General features: G+C 38.9%; 1 protein-coding gene and 1 pseudogene across 6 annotated transcripts in view; one reads left to right on the forward strand and one right to left on the reverse strand.

Moving 5' to 3' along the window:
- LARP7 (La ribonucleoprotein 7, transcriptional regulator) overlaps nt 1–14,817 on the forward strand; it is a 36,253-nt gene extending 21,436 nt beyond the window's left edge. For all 6 annotated transcript variants that reach the window (XM_073340913.1, XM_073340912.1, XM_073340917.1 and 3 more), the window contains 5 exons: nt 664–821; nt 1,922–2,040; nt 5,028–5,187; nt 7,520–7,611; nt 14,413–14,817. In XM_073340913.1, the coding sequence (XP_073197014.1) occupies nt 664–821; nt 1,922–2,040; nt 5,028–5,187; nt 7,520–7,611; nt 14,413–14,493 (610 nt within the window). In that variant the 3' untranslated portion in view covers nt 14,494–14,817. The remainder of the gene's footprint in view (nt 1–663; nt 822–1,921; nt 2,041–5,027; nt 5,188–7,519; nt 7,612–14,412) is intronic.
- Nucleotides 14,818–16,118: 1,301 nt separating this feature from the next.
- LOC140910967 (NADH dehydrogenase [ubiquinone] iron-sulfur protein 3, mitochondrial-like) lies at nt 16,119–17,012 on the reverse strand (annotated as a pseudogene).
- Nucleotides 17,013–22,636: the final 5,624 nt, after the last annotated feature.

Below are 22,636 nucleotides of genomic sequence, written 5' to 3' on the forward strand. Positions count from 1 at the left end.
CCAATCAGTCCATGATGCTCCATTGCCTTCATTGCCCAGTTGTTAATTTTTCAAACAAGCACCCTTGTGCCTTTTCCATACTGTGCTTTGCGCTTGGGGGGCACTCCCCATAAACATCTTCAAAGCTACCTCATTATCCTCCTTCAAAACCCTCCTCAATACTTGTCTTTTTCATCATGCCTACAAAAATTTGCTAAGTTAGACTGTTGCTATACTGAGACCATGCCTATCATGCTGACCATTGTTTCATGTTCTCTATGTATATAAATCTCCCCACTTGTATTTTCCACTGAATGCATCCGATGAAGTGAGCTGTAGCTCACAAAAGCTTATGCTCAAATAAATTTATTAGTCTCTAAGGTGCCACAAGTACTCCTTTTCTTTTTGCGAATATTGTCTTGTTCTCTTGTGCTACCCCATCTGTCTCTATCTGTTGTCTCTTGTCTTATACTTAGATTACGTTTTTGGGGGCAGGAACTGTCCTTTTGTTCTGTGTTTGTACAGCACCTAGCTGGGGTTCTGGTCCATGACAAGGGCTCCCAGACTCTGCAGTAATACAAATAATATCATAATTTTGTCTTCATGTTTGCAATGGCTTTTTTAAGTCTAATTATTTTTGCACAAGTATTGACATGTTTATTCCTAAATCTTTGTTTTACGTAGGAGTGAATGGATGGATCTGAAGCAAGAATATTTGGCCCTTCAAAAAGCCAGCATGGCTTCCTTAAAGAAAACAATGTCCCAAATCAAATCTGAGTGTGTGGAGAAGATGGAAACAGATAGTGGTGTACAAAAGCGTCCTCAAACAAAAAATGTCAAATGTAAAGGTTTTTCTGATCTTTATAGTGTGTGTTTTTATGATGGGGTTGTTTTTTTTAATGCAGTTGGTGGTCATTAGAGTTTGATATTCTAATAGAACTGGAGACTAGATCTATATCAAAATAGTTCCACAGTGTACTGACTTCTCTGAATGGAAAAGGCAGAGTGAAATAAAGTTTTTACAACACTTCATATTAAAGGAGCTATCTTATATAAAATAAATTGTATTAATATTGATTATGATTTATTGCATTATCTGAATTAATGAATAATCAAATTATTTAGAAAATAATCCAAGATTACAAAATGATCTTTGGTTTTGAGACGTTTAGTTTAATTTAATGATAATAGTTCATAGTAAACTAACACGTGTATTGCGGTAGTTTCCATTTAAGGACTGTCTATATAAGCAGTGCCTCCATGGTAGTCAGAACCATGTTTCAACTCAGTTCTTGACAGTACAATGCTAGCAAGGTTTGTGTGGTGAGTGTAGATGGGATAAACGGTGTTCCAGACAGGTTTACAAAACTATATGGTAGAAACAGATCAGGTTATGATTCACCCTGTTTAGTGACCAAGGTACTGTACACTGTTTGTACCTACTAACTCACAAGAACTACACTAAAACATTTTTCCAACAATAATAAAAGTGCCTTACGCTGTTACTGGGTTGCACTGAATCCCCTGAACGTCTGTCCACAAACTTCTAGCCTAGGAGTGTTAAACCTTTTTCAGCACTCTTCAGGATTTGGGGTGCAAAGATCCTTACCATAGGTTGTGTTTAAAACTGCAAAAGGACTTGTATATGGCCCTTTTTAGGAGGGATTTCTAATTGATTCATTCATTATGCCTGGTATTGTCACTTTGGTTTTTATCCTTTGAAATACTAGTCACTGCCATCAATAGCCATATATATATATAAACTGATCCAAACTAAGTATATATCCATTGCAGCAGTGTTTGGTATCTGTTGTTTCATTCAATGTCTGAACACCACCACAAGATTTATTGCATTGTTTGTGTGATTTTTGTGGTTATCTTGTGTTTGTCAAGTTAATACATGTGAACTTTCATTATGCTCTTTTCCTCTTCAAATTAACAGCCACCAGTGAAGATTCTGGTCCCCCTGAGAAAGCTAACACAATGGGACCACAGTTTGTGAATGGAGTAATTGTGAAGATCATTAGCACCGAACCCCTACCAGGCAGGAAACACATCAAGGTAATGCCTTTGTAACCTCAGGGCAGCTGTTATCTTTTCCCCTTATACCATCCTGAAAATGATTGATTGCCATTTAAACAAGTCATATTGAATTTCTATCTGGCAACTAGCTGTATACATATTTCTGAATAGTGCCCATTAATGGAAGATTTCATTAAAGCAGAACCAGTTTGAGAGAACCTATATCAAAACCAAAAGTAATAAAAGCTTTGGGCAGAGGAAAGCGCTCTCCCAGAGAAGTCAAGTTTACCATGAAAATAAGTTTTATAATACAGATTTACTTTTTACTGGGGGTGAGTTGTTTTCTCCCTCCATCACCAGCCCTGACTGCTCCACCCTTGCAATATAGGTATGACAGACATCAGTTGAATTCTGTATTGTTAAGAAAGCAAACAAAATAACTATTTAAGTTACTGGTAAGCTGTTGTTACTTCATATAAAGGCAAAATGGATGATAGTTGCTTAATATAGAATAATCTCTATTAAAAATAATATACTGTGCCAGTAATTTTTTACTGAACTTTTTTTTTACTTAATAAGGTTTGCTCATCTAAGAGGAACTTGAGGCCAATAAAGTGCTGCCTGAATGAGAGTCATAAAATATTTCCCTAGGTGACTCACATGTTATTTCATTTATCAAATTACATACAGCCACATGCAACATAAATGGCATTTTTAGAATAATTGTAAGTGTTACTTATTTTTGTGCTTATCAAATTGGTATTTTGGCCTTAGTTTACACAAAACTTGTTATAAATTTGCAGCGCTGTGACGTGATAGAGGACCAGCATTCTTTTTTTATTATTTGCAACTTGCAGCTTCGTATGTATTTTTGGTTGAGATAAGAAAGAATAAATAGAGACATGAACTTGTGCCTGTTTGGGGAAACACAGAAACTGATGGTCATTTTTATCACTTGCCCCTAATTTAAATAGGGAACCTCCATTTCAGAAGCCCCGGCACAGTACTATATGAAGTATTAGTGTATGCTGGTTCTTTTTGTGTAGTTAGGGCTCTGAATTATTATATGGACTGAATCAGTTCTTTTATGACACTTAAATCAGAAGGTTTAACACTTGTTTACTGTTTGAAAAGCATTCATTATGTTATATTGGAATGAATACTCTGTAGATCATTTAAGGCAATGAGAGAACTATTTCAGCCCTGGTCTTGCAAAGACTTATGCAATTGCTTAATTTTACAATCCTGTGAATAATACAATTGAAGTCAGGGTGGCTAATCATAAGTGTCTAAACTTCAGCATGTGCGTAAATTTTTGCAAGATCTGGGCCGTATCTCTCTCTCTGAAAACAAATTGGTGATATGCTTTCAACTGAATCAGTCTTATCTATTTAGGTATTTATAAGCAGCTATCTAAGATCCAAGAGACATTAATGAGAGAATGTCTGACCTCCTCGCTCACTCATCACTTGTAATAGCTAAGCGCTATTCAACGTTTGTCTGCTCTTACATGTTTTATTATGTCAGGGTTTGTGTTACAACATGATATATATAGTCATGGGGATAACAAAGTTTTGGTCTTGTTTATGTAGATGAAATCAAACTGTATTAGACTCTGGTATTTTCAGATATGTAAATTAAATTACTTGCCTGATTTGCGTCAGTCTTAAAAAATAAATGATCTGACCTGTGACTAAGCATGAAAATTCTCAGGGGAAAATAAAGAACTGTGAAAATATGAATTATAATAGCAAGTCACTCCCATCTTAACTGTGGAGTCACACCATGACTAGAGAATAAACAGGGTAGACATAACATTTTACAAAATGTTACACAAAAATATTACTATGTTTTGGCTTATTTTAGGAAATTATGGAAATATTCTGTTGCTGGTCTGGTCACCTCTATGTTGTAAGTCTAGGTTTCAAAGTACATTCTTGACAGATGTGCAAAATATCTTTTGCTGGCTTATTGCATTATTTTTAATGTAACATTATTGCTTAAACATTTCAATTCTTGTTACCAAAATGTTGTTTCATGCTACTGAGTGGAGGCACTTTTCAGAGATCAACCAATAAGCAAATATTCTTGTAAAATTTAATTTTGGTAGTCTGAATAATTTTCTGTGGAAATGTTAAGTGGGAATACCAAACTTAGGGGTGAAAAGGTTTTGTTTGGATCACACATGGTCTTATCAACCTAGGTGCTGGGGGAGTTTAAGATTCAGCCTTGCAGCTGGAGGGTTAAAAGTAGTGCCTAATTCTTGCATAGAAACATTTTTACTTGAAGTAAGTACCTGCTGTGAATGAAATTGACTAGGAATGAGTGATACCAGTTAATTTCCCTCACAGCAAGTTTCACAGGTAAGGTATTTGATTGAAAGAGTGTGTGTGACTCTCTTCCTTCTTCGGCTGCTGGTGTCAGTTTTCAGGCGGAGATCATTTGATATAGGAGAAAAGGAACTCCAGTATCCACCGTAGTGTTCCATGTACTGATTTCCTAACTTGTTCACCATTCTTGAGCTTTTTCTTTTCATTTTCCACAGTCCTAACCTTAAATAAAATATTTAGGTGTGGAAATAAATATATTTTTGTTGGACTAACATATGAAATGGAAATACTATTGCATTACATAATTCTTCTGCTGTCATCCCTCCTAATGACTGTAAAGAACATCAACAAGGGTTAGCTGTTGTGTGGATTCATAACAGATGTAGCCTGAGCTTGGGTTCTTGGGAAACATACAACTCTGAGGTAAATTATATAGTTCTCGATCTAGTAAAAATTGACTGTTCATAGATTTTCTTCTGAAAACTCAATAAATGTTAGCCAGAAATTATTTGACATCAGATTCGTTTATTAAGGTAATAAAGTTCCACTTTCACTTCCTTGTAACTGACTTTAGAGAATATTTCCCAAGCCATTTCTCCTTTGTGTACATCTTGGATTTTCAAAGGACAGTATTTGAAAATACTGCAGTTTATTTTTGTTCTGGCTAACCTGTCTGAGTTCTCTTTTGTGCCACAGGATGCTCTGGCAATGATAGCTAATGTTGCTTATGTTGACATGCTGGAAGGAGATACAGAGTGTCATGTTCGGTTTAAAACTCCTGAAGATGCACAGGTTGTAGTGAAAGCACATAAAGAAATTCAGATTAAAAACAACTGGAAACTCGAGGTTCTAACTGGTAAGAGGTTTATTAAAATATATGCATAAGAGACAGCTCCTAGGAGCCAAGAGCAGGACTGTTGCTGCATTTTAACTGTATTGCTGATATTCAGTTAAGATACTTTTCTGCGTTGTGTATAAATTACAGAATCAATATTTTGGTTTTATATCATTATTTCTTTTTGTTGCTATTCTCCCTTTTCTACAAAAACTAAAGCATCGAAACCTCAAACATAGTATGTCACTTTTTCTTTAGTCTGAGTAAAATGTGTTGGTATTTTAAATTGGTTGCCTTAACCAGGCCACTTAACTTTATTCTTACAAGAGTGGTCATTTGACTTTACATAACTTCAACTGGCAGATCACTTTTTGGTTTCAGTGACAATGGACAATTTGTCACTGGTGAACCATATTCCTATTCCACTCTTCAGCCTCATAATTACAACGTGATGGTGAAATGCAAGAGTGTGTCCCTAGGACATTTGGAATAATGAATTTTATGGAAATTTTTTACTAGACTTGCTGATGACTATACAGGTATAGTTAAAGTAATAAAACTGTCTTAGTTTGGATGCAGTTATACTGGTATAAAGATGTACTGTAGCATATTGCAGTTAGGGAAGTGGAGCAGACGTATGTATGTTCTATACTTCTCTCTGCTAGACAGAAGAGCCCATTACTAAAGATTTGTTCCCGCATGTAGATACTTACAGACTGTAATCAAGTCACCCCTTAACCATCTCTTCATTAAAGACAAACAGATTGAGCTCCTTGATCTATCACTATAAGGCAGGCGTAGCTATGCTGATGTAAGTTCCCGGAGTAGACCAGACCTAAGAGCAGAGGTGGGCAAATTACGGCCCACGGACCACATCTGGCCCAAGGGACCTTCCTGCCCGGTCCTTGAGCTCCTGGCCGGGGAGACTAGCCCCCGGCCCCTCCCCTCCCCTGCTGTCCCCCTTTCTTCCCTGCCATGTGGGCAGCGTGGCTGGCTCCTGCTGCTCTGAGCATCATGGTAAGGGACGGAGAGTGAGGGGGTTGGATAAGGGGCAGGAGGTTCTGGGGGGCAGTCAGAGGACAGGGAGCAGGGGGTGGTTGGATGGGGCAGAGGTTCTGGGGGTGAGGGGGTTTCATACGGGGCAAGGAGTTTCGGGGGACAGTCAGGGGGCGGGGGAGGTTGGATGGGGCGGAGGTTTGGGGGCGGTCAGGGGACAGAGAACAGCAGGGGAGGTTGGATAGGCATGGGAGTCCCAGGGGGCCTGTCAGGGTGCGGGGTGTGGATAGAGGTCAGGGGACAGGAAGTGGGGGGGGGTTGGCGGTCCCGGGGGGGGGTTGGCAGTCCCAGGAGGGGGCAGTCAGGGGACAAGGAGCCAGGGGGGGTTGGATGGGTCGGGAGTTCTGAGGGGGGCGGGAAGCGGGAGGAGGCGGATAGGGGGCAGGGGGCCAGGCTGTGTGGGAAGGCACAGCGTTACAGTTGCGCAACCCCGATGTGGCCCTTAGGCAGGGGTGGGAAAACTTTTTGGCCCAAGATCCATAATGTAAGTGTTTATTTGTTATGTTAATTCTTAAGTAGAGTTCAGTTGGAAGTTTGTGATCTCCTGAAGGCAGCAATATTTCATTTTGCGATGAAGCCTTGCATTTAAACTGTTCCAGTTCTGAGATCCAAAGACAATCTGAAGAAATACAGCATTTAGTTTTCAAGTTATAATTTTACTATTCTTTATTTTTACTCTGTTTTTTGCCTTCAGTATTTTAGCATTGTCAAGTAAGACTAGAGTATTACAGTTGGGGTTGATGGACCTTGGCTTTGCGGGGGAGACTCTTACTTTACCATAGATCCCTTTCTGGGTTTGTAGTGCTCTCCAAGTCCTGGCTTAGGATTTTTTTTAAAAATCAGCTAATTGAAATGAAAATAAGTAACTTTTAACCATCAAAAAATTTCCCAGACTTGACCTCAAAACAAAGATGATTTTTGGGAAGCAAATTTTCTCTGTTTTTTTTTCCCTGGGCCTTCTTCCCCCACATAAAAATATTCTTTTAGATTAACACAAAGTCAGTGGTTGAAGATTTATATGTATGCCTAATTGTGTATTTAAAACTACCTTTATTGCAGTAAGCAAGCTTCCATTTTAAAATAAGGTTTTCCCCCTCTCCTAATGAAAAGCGATTAACCTGTTCTTACACAGAAGTTCCTTCCGTACTGAGAACTGAAGTGCCAGGTTTCATCCACAGATATTGTTCACATGGTTATACATATTCAAATAAGTTGACCTGGCCATGACAGATGAAATGCTGCATTCTTTATATTGGATAACCTTATTAATACACTATCGCTTCATGTGTATGTCAAGGTGATCATGAACAGCGGTACTGGCAGAAAATTTTGGTGGACAGACAAGCTAAACTTAACCAACCTAGAGAAAAGAAGCGAGGCACAGAGAAGGTAAAATAAGTTTGAATAGTGGATTGTCTGAATTTATGTTTATTTTTGTGCAACAGTGATTGAAATATGATTTCTGTGATCAAAAGCCTGGGTGGAAGGGAAATATCTGTATTTTTCCTAAACTTTGTGATCTTCCACTCCACTTTCATCTCTTATCTAATCCTGGTGACTTGGGAGTAGATTTTACAGTCAAATGCAGCAGCAAAGTAGGGAGCAGAGTCCGGTTACTGCAGTCCGGGAGTCTGGTTACTGCAGAGTCCGGTCCAGTTGCTACACATAAAAAATAAAAATGAATGATTTGCCCACCTAGACACAGGTGTTCTGAAGCAGTCACTGCTAATGAGTGTTGTGTTTGCGTGTAGTTAAAGAATTCTGATTTATGGTTCTAAGAGGTAAGACAGCTTTACATTTAATGGAATAAACTGATTGGTCCGAATAGTATTTTAAAGCTGCAAAACAATGCATTTCAAATGGAATTTAAAAGGATTTATGTGCTCTTCCATGATAAAGTTAAGGGGTCTGATTATACTAGCATTGCCAACTCCCATGGTTTTTATCAGGAGTCTTTCAATATTTGGTGTTTTCCTTAAACCCCTAGCTCATGGTGTCAGGCAATTGCATGAGAATCTCGGCTTTTATTTATAAGTAAGCTCACAGCCCTCATGGTTGTTGAGAAAACATGAACCCTTAAAGTCTCAAAAACCAGATGGTAAAAAAAAAAAAATCAAAAACTTTATTTTTTTTTAAATTGTTATTATAATTTGGAGCTTGACTCCATTTTTAAGATTGAACAGTTTGGATTGCATACACCGTGTTGGAGACCAGCGCATGAGGAATACTCCCTGCTACATCTGTGCTCTTGTATGTGCACAAACTCGCACATTTGCTGTCTATGGATGAGATTCTGTGCTACATCAGAACTTACAGCAACAGGGCATGGAGGGGGCGTGTTCGGAACCCTCACAATTCTATGCTGCTCTGAGGGCCAGAGTGGTCCCAGTGGAACCTAGGCTCTGCCCATAATAGCTATTCTTGCATAGCCCCCTAGTGCAGACACAGCATATGCCGACAGGAGGACTTCTGTCAGCATAGTAATACAGTACCATCAGTACCATCTTCCTGAACAATATTAGCTATGCGTACAGAAGCCCTCTTCTGTCTGCATAGCTGTGTCTATGTTGGGGGTTTTGCCAGCGCAGGTATATAGCCCAGGGCACGGCACAGCTAGATAGCCCAGCCCTAAGGCCAGGTCTACTTTACAAGCATCTGCCACAGTCCAGTATTGCCAACCCCAAATGATGAAAAGGTCATGAGTCAAGCTCACCAAAAATCATGAGATTATGTAAAAAGAATAGATTTGGTCTTTTTTATTTGTCTTCTGCTTTTTGAGTCTTTAGGATGCACTGGGGTCACATTTTGAAGCTTTTTCCACAGCCACAAGGTCTAGAAACTTACTTTTTCTTTAAGAATGAAAGATGAAATCATCACATATCCACTTGACTCCAGGAGCTGGGGTTTTAAGAAAAACAATGATTATCATGAGAGTTGGCAACACTGTGATCTGGCAGAGGTGGGAAGAACTGTGTTCCCTGAGTGATATAGCTGTGCTGACAAAAGCCCTTAGTGTAGACACAGTTATATTGGCAAAATTGCACTTTTGCTGGTATAGTTTTTCGTTTGCAGAAGCCGGTATAAGTTGTACTGGCAAAAGTTGAATCCATACGAGGAGTGCTTTGCTGCTATAGTGTAATAGTATAACTATACTGGAAAAGCACTCCAAGTGTACACCTGGGATAAGTTGCTGCCCAGAATCTTTGTAGAACTGTGCACTGGTGCTCCACCTAAAACTCTCCTCCCACCCTGTTGTACCCCTTAAACCCCTGTTTGTTAAGGGGTTCTTGGAAGACTGCTTGTAGCTGTCATCTTCAGTTCCTGCCCTGGGGAATTTCTCCTTTGCCTAGATCTGGGGCTTTTAGAGCCCCTTTACACCACTCTGTCCCCTTTATCTGGTGGAGAAGGGGTGAAAATCTCCCCTTACTTCTCTCTTTGTCTTGATCCCCATATATCCACTGCAAGTAAAGTCTTGTGTTTGAATTTTAAAACAACCCTTTTGTTTTCACTTGTAAAACTGGAAAATCATCTGGTTTTCTTTACCAGTCTTAGTTTCCCAGTTGCATATATAGATGAAAAGGAAAAATTTCATGTGGCTGTATTGCTGCTTCCTTCTTCAGGTAAAAATGCTATTAGAAGCAGTATTTTTTACATATAAATTAATTACTGATGTTCTCTGAGCTCTCACATAGATAAAACCACCATGCAGGGATTTGTTGTTGCCATTTTTGATTAAATGATAGATTTTTATTTTTATTTTTTAAATCAAGGGTTTGATTTGACTTCAGCTGGGGTTGTGGAAACTCAGCACCCAAGTTTCTAGCACTTCTTGTTGCGAAGATAGTACAGTATTTGCTGTGCAAATTGATGTAAGGTAGCCTGTAATGTGTAACTCATCTAGGATTGCAAAAATAAACTCTCAGTTCTGCCTAACAATAACAGCAGCAAAAGGTGCAAACTCTCACTCCTCCCCCTCTCCCATCACCTTTCAACCTGGAGAGGTGTTAGCTTCAAAGCCTAGTCAGGTCTATTTAAATGCTAACATTAGTAAGCAAGGCTTTTTGAGAGGAATGATTAACGGAAGTCAAATAACTTTAACTCTTTCACTGCTCTTTGATAGTCTGTGTTCCAACTGCAATTTTCAACAACTCTAATATCTGTTTTTTGCCATGCTCATCATTGTTCATTTATAACTGTCAAACCTTTGTTAAAGATCCTTCAGAATTAGTTATGTTTTTTTTCTTTAAAGTCACAATTTAGGAAAGCAAGAAAATTATGGTAGTAAAAACTTTCATAATTAAGGCTGTACAGTTCAAGACATTACAGTTAACTAATATTGGGAATGGGCAACAGGGGATGGATCACTCGATTACCTGCTCTGTTTATTCCTTCTGGGGCACCTGGCAGTGGCCACTGTTGGAAGACAGGTTTCAGAGTAGCAGCCGTGTTAGTCTGTATTTGCAAAAAGAAAAGGAGTACTTGTGGCACCTTAGAGACTAACCAGTTTATTTGAGCATAAGCTTGTAGCTCACAAAAGCTTATGCTCAAATAAATTGTTAGTCTCTAAGGTGCCACAAGTACTCCTTTTCTTGTTGGAAGACAGGATACTGGGCTAGATGGCCGTTCTTATGTTCTTAGCATTAAAGGGATTTAAAATCCTATTTCTTTTGTAATTTACACATACAAAATTACTCTTTGAAGATGTTTCTAAAGCACTTTAAAGATAAGTGTTAATCGTGAATCTTATATACAAATACATGCACTTTATATAGTCTGCATAGGATCATAATTCTAGTTGGAAACTCATCTATCATAAAATCAAAATTATCTTCCAATTATATGAATGAATCTGAGGGTGACAGGTTGAATACTTAGAGTAACAGCCGTGTTAGTCTGTATTTGCAAAAAGAAAAGGAGTACTTCCGATGAAGTGAGCTGTAGCTCACGAAAGCTTATGCTCAAATAAATTGGTTAGTCTCCAAGGTGCCACAAGTACTCCTTTTCTTTTTACATTGAATACTGAAGGTCAGGATATATTAACAAGAGTATTTGTCAGACTTACCTGGTACTTGGCTCTTCTCTAAAGAATTATGCAGTGTTCTTGTTCGCTCTACGCTCCAGCTTAGGCTCTGCCTACATTACATAAATTTGCCCCAGTGTAATGTTTGAGCACTGATGTAAAGTGGGGCTTACAAAGCACTACCATCAATTCAGAACAGGGCTGTGTGCTCATGTGGTTTCTACTGCAGTACAAGCATTTGGTGCAAGCACAACAGTGTGAACATGCACAATTGTTTAGTTTAACAATTTTATATTCATATAAGCAATATAGGTGCAACTTTAAATATAGGTAAAGGCTTTACAGTGGTGCCCCAAAGTTATCTGCATTGGTGTAAGCCCTGCTCTACATATGTGCAGTGTATCTACATTAGGGAGTTAGGCTAGGATAACTGCATCAGTGTCGTTAAAGTGGTGCAAGTTTCCCTAGTATAGGCTGGGTTTTATTCACAAGAACCTCTGTCTTCTTACACACTTGCTACCTAGACTTGAAAGAAATTGAGGTACTTTTGTCTGTTCCTTGTTTCTTTGCATTTTCTCTGCTTCCTTTACTATAGTTCATCCCACGTATCTGCTATGACATGACATCTGGATTGTGTTCTGGAGGATAGTGAGGGTGCCATGGAGTGAGTTTATACTTCTGCTGTTGCAGTACACAGGGCCTATCTACATACAGACTTGCACAGATTTAGTTAAATCAGTGCATGCCCGAGTATGGATACTAAATGGCATATATCAATTTTGACTCAATATCCTCCAGAACACAAGCAAGATGTCATGTTTGTGTGGACAAGACTGCAGTTTTTTAAAGTTGGTGATTTGAGATAATTGATAAGATTCTGTGTCTTGGGGTGAATCTCAGCAGAACTTGTCATCTGTCTTTTGCAGATTTATTAAGGCCCTAAATGTGTACAGTGTATATATGTAAAATTACTTTTTTTTTTTAAAAAAAGTACATTTCTTGAGGGGAAAAAAAAAGTTTCATAGATGTGAGTCACCATGGATCCAGTGATGGCAGAAATTTCCTGAAATCCTCACTTTTGTTTAAAATAAACAGACTTTTAGGTGTCCCATTTAATTTCTTCAGAATGGGGACAAAAAAATCTGAATCTGCAAGTTGTTAACTTAACTAGTAGTGCAGTTTGCTTCCCACAAGGGTAACACATGAATATTTTTGCATTTCATACTACCTTGGACTGAGAGCTTTTCCCAGCTATTGTTCTTAATCTCCAAGGAGTGAGGTGAAGTTTGCTGTTGAGTTATGTAGTGTGTGCTGTGATAAGAATAAAGGGAGAGGGGTTGAAAGTATATGAGTAGAAATGGAAGAAAATTTGCAGCTCACATGTTAATTGTGGTTTGAAAAACTGAAGACCTCTCTTGGACTGGCATAATATTTTGAGCCTGTGTTGAAGAAGAAAGAGGGCCCTCTGGTCAGCAGCTGGACAGTGGGTGATAGAATTGCTTTTGTAGTGGGAGAGTTCCCTGTGGCAAAACAATATCCAATATTTATTATTATTATTTATTTTATTTTATTTTTAAGATTCCAAGTTGTCCCAGTGTCTTCATGGTGAGGTCTGTGTGCTGCTGTGCAAGAGACTTGGTGTTGATTTCCTGGCTAGGCTATCGAGGGCTGGGAGTGCGGAGGATATAGCATGCTCAATCTGTAGGGGAGCCACTGCCTCACATTCATTACTCTGCACCAACTCTTGTGGCTCAGCTACCAATGAGGGTAGAGCTCCAACAATGGCGCTGTCTATCCTCCCTCTGCAAAGGTGGTAAGATAAGTTACCATGACAGAGAGTCTCAAGGTTAGGGGAAAGGTGCAAGGCCCTTTGGTCAATGATGCAAATAGTTGTTAGGCAGGTTCTGTTAATGCCAGTTAAAATGGGACTCCTTCCCTGGGAATGTTTGGGGTGTTTTTTTTTTGTTTTTTTTTTGTTTTTTTGTTATACTATATATAATGTAATATCCTTTTTAAAATTATACAGGCAGCCTTGGATTTTGAGGTTTGTTTGATTCACTGTTTTTAAAAGCTATAAATGCTTTATTTCTAAAATGTACAATCATGTCACATTCAAGGGTTGAGAGAAATTGTCAGTAATACCACAATTTAACATTTATAATTTCAGGTTTCAGAATAGCAGCTGTGTTAGTCTGTATTCGCAAAAGAAAAGGATTACTTGTGGCACCTTGGAGACTAACAAATTTATTTGAGCATAAGCTTTCGTGAGCTACAGCTCACTTCATCGGATGCTCACGAAAGCTTATGCTCAAATAAATTTGTTAGCATCTAAGGTGCCACAAGTGCTCTTTTTCATTTATAATTTCATACACCTTACAAATATTAACTAATCCTCAGCCCCTATCTTATCAGGGTACTATCTCCATTTTACAGATAAGGAAACTGAAACACAGAGAGGTCATTGATAGAGCTGGCATTTGAACTCAGGATTCTTCTGCCCAAGCTCATTCCTGTGGCCAGTACTGTTTACATTCAGATGAGTAGTTATCTCAGTCTAGAGGATGGGCCTCCTTCTGCATTTCAGTCTTTTGTCTCTCCAGAAATTGACTCTAGAAAATGACATAGCATTCCTGACAAATTTATTTCTTTAAGGTTTGATCCTGCTATAGTTAAGTAAGTAAGAGTTTGAAGCCTCAAAGAACTAGTCCATTTAAAAATGGCTATGAAGGTCGTGTTTGAGGTCTTTCCTCCCTCTCTCCCTTCCCCCACTTTTGATGGGACACTGGGATGGAATGTTGAAGGAATGTTAGACACTAATCTGTCCAGAGATTAAGGGAAAACTTTGTGCTATTTGTGTACTTTGTGATGCTACTGAGCAAAATAATATCAGGAGCCTCTTCATTTTTGCAAAAAGAAAAGGAGTACTTGTGGCACCTTAGAGACTAACAAATTTATTTGAGCATAAGCTTTCATGAGCTACAGCTCATTTCATCGGATGCAACTATCAGAGAACTATGCTCTGTGCATGTTGGTTCAACTGTTCAAAGATTAGTTATCTTCTGTGAGACCTGCTAGCATGATTATGACTTTGATATAAACCTGTAATCTGAATGCAATTTTTCTTTCACCTTTACTTAAATGTTATGGTTTTTGTTTTTGTTTTTTTGTAGCTGATTGCCAAAGCTGAAAGAATGAGACTTGCAAAGACACAAGAGACAAGTAAACACATCCGCTTCTCTGAAGATGACTGACCCAAAATTGATTTTATTCTATAAAAGGATATTTAAAATAGTCACTGGATATTTTAACTAAACCATAAACTGTTCTTATGAAGAAGTCAAAAACAGTCCATTTGCTTCATAATTCTTCAGTGTGCAATTTTATTCCAAATCCCATTTTTAAATATGCTGAGTGTTTGCTGCTCCTGAGCCTGTAGGTAAAGCTTTCTGGGAAAATGTATCGAACAAGGTCTTGCTTTGTTTTACATTTAGTTTTTACTTCTGATGAATTTTTGTATATTGCAGTTTTATAAACTGAATTACAGAAAAGACCAAATAAAACGTTTTAGAAATTGACCATATTAATTTGACTTTTGTTTTAAAAAGGTCAGCAAAGAGTAATGTGAATAATAAAGCTAATTTATGTTAAATAAATTGAGGTCTCTTTTTCCTCCAGAGTTTGATGGAGGAAGCAAAGTAGAAAGATTGAAATTATAGTAAAAACTGGATAATTATATCATCTAAAATCATATTTAAATACTTTAAGGCTGTCAGAATATTGGATTGTCACAGAGATGGTGGGCAGGCTGAAAGGAAACCTACTGAATATGCCAAAAATTAACTTAACATCTCCTTCCTTATAAAGATCTTTTTTGGAACAAGTTTTGCAAGCATATCTGTGAGGAAGGTAAATAAGAAAACATTTACATTTGTTATTTGAGAATTCTAGTTCCATAAGTAATTCCTATTTACAGCTAAAAATTTATATATTGTCCAATTTATGAGTTAAAGATGCAATCTAGTGCACTTAAATATTTCACATTGCATTGTAGGTTGACAGTATGAAATATTTTATAGCATAATTTTATTTCTGCAGCTTGAGCTGTGGGTTTTGGTTTTGGACAGAATAATGGTTAAACGTATGAATGATCAGCCCTACTCCTTTTGAAATTATCTCTCCATTAATGTAAAGAGAAGTTCACACCTTTGTTTGTGCTTTATTGTTGTCTGATTGCAGAGCAAATAAGACACTAACTCGTTGATCTATAAAGTGTGAACACTGCTAGTTGCAATCAGAAGGGTGAACAACTTGTTTTAAAAATAGATATTCCTAAAATATCAGCATAATCTATTTAAATAAACTAAGCCAGTGAAACGCATTGATTTTCTGTGCCCATAGATTGTGTTGTTGGCAAATTACAGGAGCAGTGTAAGTGTTTGTACTAGCCACACACACTGTGCTGGTGATATCAGTATATTTCTACTGTATGTAGCAATGATAGTTCACGGTGCAACACCAAGCCACCCAATTCTGCCATTATTGACAGCTAGTGTTACACAGCCATGGATAAGAAGGAACCCAATAAGAGAAGAGCATGGGGAAAACAGTGGAAAAGGAGGTGACATTAGATAATACAGAATTTACCAATCGGGGGGTTTCAGAGAGGAATGAAGCAGAGCAATAGAAGCAAGGAAAGTTTCCTGAACATAGAACGCCACAATTTGCTTTTTCATTGCATGCTTCCTGTGGCGTCCTCTAATGTGGCATACTTGCTCCAGGAGCAGTGCTGGCCTGGTAGGCTCAGGCAACTGTGTTTTTGTTTGTTTGGTTTTTTTCCCTCAAGTCAGGTTTTATTCATATAAATATTAAGGTAGAACAGGAGGGTCAGTGCCACAGAGGAAGTTCCCAGTATCCTCTCGGTCCTGCTGCTATTTTGCATCTCCTTTCTTGTCTCCTGCTTCTAGTTTCAGGGTCTCTGGAGCTGTGCGATAGGCAGGAAATGTCTCCCAGGGACTATTCAGATCGAATTTGCAGAACTCCTGAACCAGCTCCACAGGCTCTGCCACCACCCGTTTCACCTCATCATCGTACCATACCTCTACATATCAGGAGAGTGGAAAGTCCTTCCGAAATGGGTGGCCCTGAAACCTGTAGTCTGTTAGGATTCGCCTCAGGTCAGGGTGGTTGGCAAAGAAAACTCCATACATGTCCCAAACCTCACTTTCTTTCATACCAGTTTGCTGCCTGGTGCACTGACACTGCTGAATCAGCAGGAGTCGGCTCATCTGTGTACATCTTCACACTGATCTGAGAATTGAAGCGCAGAGACAGGAGATTATAAACAATCTTAAAACAATATTGTCAGATTGGGACATCAATAGCAGTCAAATCAGCCAGGGATTTAAATTGGGCATTGGTGTGATCGTGAAGAAAAGTCAGAATTGGAACAACCCCATCAGGAGGGATAAATATCTCCAATTCATTGGAACAGGTCACCTGGTCTTGCTGGATATACTTGGGCAGAATTTCAGCCACATACTCCAAAAGCACATAGCTGGTTCTGGGCCATTTCATCCTTTGGTCGAACAGTGGGATGGGTCTCTGTTGTGGAGCTCCTTTCAAAACGAGCTTGCAACAGCACTGCAGGACATGCAGCAGTTCTAAGGCCAGCCCCAGCACTGCTGCCAACATCCTGCCCCCCGGGCAGCGAGCCGGGGACACAGACAGACAAGTCATTGGCACAAGCTTCTGTCCTTTGCTCCCACACCATTCAGCTCAGCCACAAGAGTGAGTACATGCCTCAGAGCCAGCGTGGATGTGGCCACACCCCAAGCAGTATTTAGAGATAGCTATCTGGGGAATAAGTGGGGAGAGTGGAGAGGGAGCAAAAATTAGGAGATCAAAAAAGATTTAAATTAGTTACCAAAAATATGCAGGAAAAATAGAAGATAAGTGAAAAATTGAGACTAGAGAGAGAAAAGGGACAGAGAGAAGAGAACATTACTAGTGGTTCGAAGCTATTGCACAGGGGAATATAAGGAGATGTGCTAAGAACCACTGTGTTTTAAATCCTCCTCACACAAAATCAGATCAGCCTCTGAGTTTCACCAATATTCAGAAGTTCTCTTATTTGCAGCTTTCAGACTATTAAAAATCCTAACAAACATATAAAATGTTTAATTTTCTGCCTGGTAACACATTTCATTCTAAAGCAGGGATATTCTTTCCTTTCACACAACCTTCCATGTCAGGGATCAGCAACCTTTCAGAAGTAGTGTGCCGTCTTCATTTATTCACTCTAATTTAAGGTTTCGTATGCCAGTAATACATTTTAATGTTTTTAGAAGGTCTCTTTCTTTACGTCTATAATATGTAACTAAACTATTGTTGTATGTAAAGTAAATAAGGTTTTTAAAATGTTAAGAAGCCTCATTTAAAATTAAATTAAAATGCAGAGCCCCCGGACCGGTGGCCAGGACCCGGGCAGTGTGAGTGCCACTGAAAATCAGTTCACGTGCCGCCTTTGGCACACGTGCCATAGGTTGCCTACCCCTGTTCCATGTTTTGCACAAGGCTGAAATGGTGATGGTCTGTAAAATAAATCATGTACCCATCTTTAGTGCCACTGATTTTTTTATTTTTTTTTACAAGTGGAACCTTCCCTACCCCCTTAGTTCCTCTACATTTTTACATTAGACCAAGTGCTTAAACAAGGAGTAGTGTTTTTTCATTTTCTTTATTTAGAGTCCTGCTTATGTATATCATATGCCTTTGTTGAGCTCCTAGCCCCATTGAAATCAATGTCAAGACTCCCATTGACATTGACTTCAGTGAGGGGTGGGGGTGGTGTCAGGATTCCATCACATGCTCTTTTTCTGAAGAAATCAACAGGAATTTTGCCACTGACTACAAATGGACCAGGGCTCATATGCACAGACCAAGTGTGAGCCACCTGCTCTTCCATGGGAAGAGTGGATGTAAGTTTGTCAGAATGGCTTACATATTTTTTTAAGATTAAATTTTATAATAGTTGCTCCATTTGTTCTTGTGCCTTGCCATTTCAATAAGAGGATTCTGTCAGAGATATATTTAGCAAGACTATCCCAAAACAAAGATGTAGCCCTCCTTTCACCTTTTTGTCTTACCAGGGAGTGTACTGTCTAACTCCTATCCTACCCAAGGTTGTTTTGGTTTTTTTGGTGGAGACTAATACCATCTAGATAGAACTTCCGTGTTCTCACACAATGCCTTTTATTATTTAGAATAATTTGTTCATGGTTCAGCCACACATGGGGCAACTCTAAATTGTGGGGTTGGGTGTTTTCGTTTGGGTTTTTTGGAGCTAAAAAACACTGCCAGTCCATTTTTCAAAAATAATACAACTTGACTCAGAAAAAGAGAAGTCCCTGATGCTTCATGCTGCAAAGTAATCCTTGATCTTTGGTTATTTAACATTTTGTTGAGTCCCCCATCTCCTAGAGTATCTGCTTTTTAGAAGAACATAGTTATTCCGTGTTGTGCCTGGAGCAAAATCTTTAATGGAAACAGCTCTTCTTAGTTCATGACCTCAGTAGGCTTAGGAACCTCTTTCCTTTTACGTGATCTTTACAAGGCAGAAATAGGACAGTAAGGGCATGTCTACACTAAATCATCCACCAAGCGCTCTCCCGTTGACTCCAGTACTCCACCGGAGCGAGAAGCATAGGCGGAGTCGATGGGGGAGTGTCAGCAGTCGACCTAGCAGAGTGAAAACTCTGCGGTAAGTAGATCTAAGTATGTCAACTTCAGCTACGTTATTCACATAGCTGAAGTTGCGTAACTTAGATCAACAACCCCCCCAGTGTAGACCAGGCCTACGTATGAGTTAACTGAGGCCACTAAGCACTATCAAAATACAAATGTTGTTAATCACTTGGTTCTTTACTCAGAAAGAATTAAAGGATGGTAAAAATACAAGTTATTCAACTATGAAACAAGTGGATAGTCTTGAATTAAGAGCTTGGATCTTGGAGTCTCTGATGCCTTATGGAGGATTTCTTACAAGCCATCTTCTCTAGGTACCAATCCCTTTCAGACAGTTCAGATTCAACAGACTTCAGCATGGAGGTGGGTTTTCCAGCTACACCATTTGCGGCTGGGGAGCATCCTTTTTCGGAAGGCTTCCCTGTGTCCGGAGCTGTTCAGACCTCCCACGTCAGGACTCCTAGGCACTGTCTGGAAATGCTTTGGGGGCATAGTGGAAAAGGTCCTGCACGCAAAGCAATTCTTTGAGTAGCCTTCTCCCTAACAAAGATGGTTAATCATGTTTATTAAAGTAGTGCCTGGAGAATAACCAAGATTAGGGCCCCATTGTGCTGGACGCTGCACAAACAGAGCAATAGGTGGTCCCTTCCTCAAAGAGTTCACATTCTAAATAGACAATATAGTCAAAATATAGGAAAAGGGGTAGAACAGGCAAAGCAGAGCACCCAGTGTGATGGCAACAAACAGCATGTTCGTTTTGCAGTTTCTTGGTGGGATGGGGAGGTATGTGGAGTAAGGCTGAGGTTAAGAGACTGGAAGGGGTTGTTAGAGCAAACAGCTAATCAGCAGAGGGGAAATTCCAGTCAAAACTAGAAAATACTATCCATGTCTGTTGGTCTCTGCATAAACTGCTTCTGCAGCTGCTCTGCTGGCCTCAGTCTCTGGTTGGGGCCTTTGAGCAGTTTCTTTCCCCTCTGGTCACATGGCAGGGGGACAGGAGGCACCACGTGGGTGCTAGTGGTCCTAGAGGTGGGGTGCACTCAAGCCTATCTGAGGCAGGAAATTTAGGAGAGGAACCACAGCTTCTTTGTCAAATCTGCCGTTAAGGTTCAGATTTGAAAAACCCTATGAGCTGAATAAGTTTTTCAAAAACGCACTCCTGACTTATGCTAAGTAAACCTAATATTTGCTCTTGTGGATTAAGGTCAGGGCTCTGAAGGGAGGCAGTCTTGTCATATTTAGTCCTTCAGACACCTATTGATTTGTTTAAATTCCTTCTCTTACACTTGAGAGACTAACCAATTTATTTGAGCATAAGCTTTCATGAGCTAGCTTATGCTCAAATAAATTGGTTAGTCTCTAAGGTGCCACAAGTACTCCTTTTCTTTTTGCGAATACAGACTAACACGGCTGTTACTCTGAAACTTCTCTTACACTGATATTTTAATTCATTATCCTCTTGAGTTCATGACAAAGCAGTGGTTTTCCAGAAGAATTCCATATTGCACAAGTAAGCTACTCAGCTACAGCTTTTTGAGTTTGCCCAACATTGTTTCCAAAAACAGAGCTCCAAAACATCAGTGGATCTCTCCTGTACTTCATAGTTATTAACTGCCATTCACTTATTCATGCCTGCTGTTCTTGAACAGACTGCATACGTATACCTTCACAGTGAATGTTTCACAGTCTGGTCCTTATCAGACAGAAACGTGTGACAGTTTCCAACCTCTATTTTAAGTGAGTTTAACAAATGCTCATATTTAACTTTTATGTAGTGGTTTCAAGCAATCATTGAACAGATTTTGTTCCTAAATATGAATTCATATGGTATTGGCTCATTTGTTATTTTTAATTTGTAAGCAAAGAGCCCTGATGAGGCAGAGCTGAAGCAGTGGGGCCTGCATGTTCTCTAGTAGGCAGCAGAGGCTCTTCATGTGCACACTTCATGTCTTTTGTCGGATTTTCTGTCTCACATTGTTCCTACTCTTAATGGTGTATCAAAGGTTTTTTATCTTCAATTTTTTCTACCTCACGAATGTTCATTTTATAGTTTCTGTTTTTATCTTGTTCTTTATTACTGTATGTACCTTCTGGAGCAATCATGGAATCTTAAAATTCCACCTCTTCCGTATGGGATTTCCATTGAATAACACTGAGTTTCTGTAAAAAGACTTCCTTGTGTGGAAAATGTGTACTTTGCAGTGAAAGAACACTCTAAATCATTAGTTGTTTCCTGAGTGTGTATTCAGCATCCCCAAGGACTATTTCACTGTCTTTATTATCTCTACTTAGTTCTTTTGCTTTTACTATCTTAATGTTGTTTTTCCCATGAATGCCACCTATTGCCACAGTGTTTTATCTTGCAGAGCTAACATCAGTGTTTATGAGTTGTGGTTACAAATTGCATCAGTTACACTAATTTTTAAGAACACACTATGTAGCCAGCTTAAATTGGAATTTAAACTGGTTCTTGAAGGTTGCTAAATAAACTAATCACATTCTCACAGGCTGTCTCCTAAAGCAAATTAAAATATTATCACTATGACTGAAGTCCAGGGGAGTTTGCCCACATAGGAACTGGAGGATTTAGGTCTATATTCTGATCAGTTATTTGTATCACTAGTGCCCAGTGGCCCCAACCAGGATTGGAGCCCATTGTGATGCACCCAGTACAAACACATAGTTAAGTCCCTTTCCCAAAGAACTGACAATGAGTTTAATTTAACTTTCCTGTGAATGTTCCCCACACCCTCACTTCTCCATACAACACATAAATAACGTTATTTTTTCTAATATTAAAAATGTTGCTAAAGTTCTATGAGCATCTCTTCTTGCTACAAACGGTGATGTCCAGCATAACAAAATCTGACTTTATTTAAACTGATCAAGGTCAATAACACTAGTAACATTTTTTCAGAGGGGGGGAGCTTATTAATCGATTCACTTGACAGCCCTCAGAAATTAATCAAAATTCCAATCTGTCAGGCCACACATCATATCTTTAAACATTAATATAAATGATGCAATGTATTAACGGTGCTCTAAAACTATTATAATTCTGTGTCTGTAGAGAAGGCAGGATTGGGGTCTAAGTCATGTATTGTATCTAGGGATTCAATTCCTAGGTCTGTTATAGCTAAGTGTTCAGTTGGCCCTACTTGTTCTCTATCCCACTGTTTGTCATCTGGAGGTGCTACCCAACTATGTTGATCTCCATCATTGCTGTAGCTGAATGTTTCACAGATGTTTATTTATCCTTGCAGTACCCCTGTGAGATAGGGAAGTAGTAATATCCCATTTACACATAGGATATTGGGGCACAGAGAATTTAAGTGAACAGCTGTGGCAATACCAGAAAGAGCACCAGATCTTCTGAGTCCCAATCCAGTGCATCCACCACAAGACCATCCTTCCTCTGTATTAATACATATCCACATATAGAATGTAAAATGACAAGCAATTGAATAAAGACAGGGATTTTCTTTCAGCCATGTATAATCTGCTCATTCTCTGTGATAAAATGCAATAAATAAAGAACCCATTAATCACATATAGTCAGACTATTGATCATCTGCACAAAGCAGTTAGACTATCCCCCATAATAAAATTGTATATTTAATTTTAATACCGTTCTACAGAACTTTGAATACT

This window comes from Lepidochelys kempii, chromosome 4 (assembly GCF_965140265.1).
Source record: "Lepidochelys kempii isolate rLepKem1 chromosome 4, rLepKem1.hap2, whole genome shotgun sequence".
NCBI lineage: Eukaryota > Metazoa > Chordata > Testudines > Cheloniidae > Lepidochelys > Lepidochelys kempii.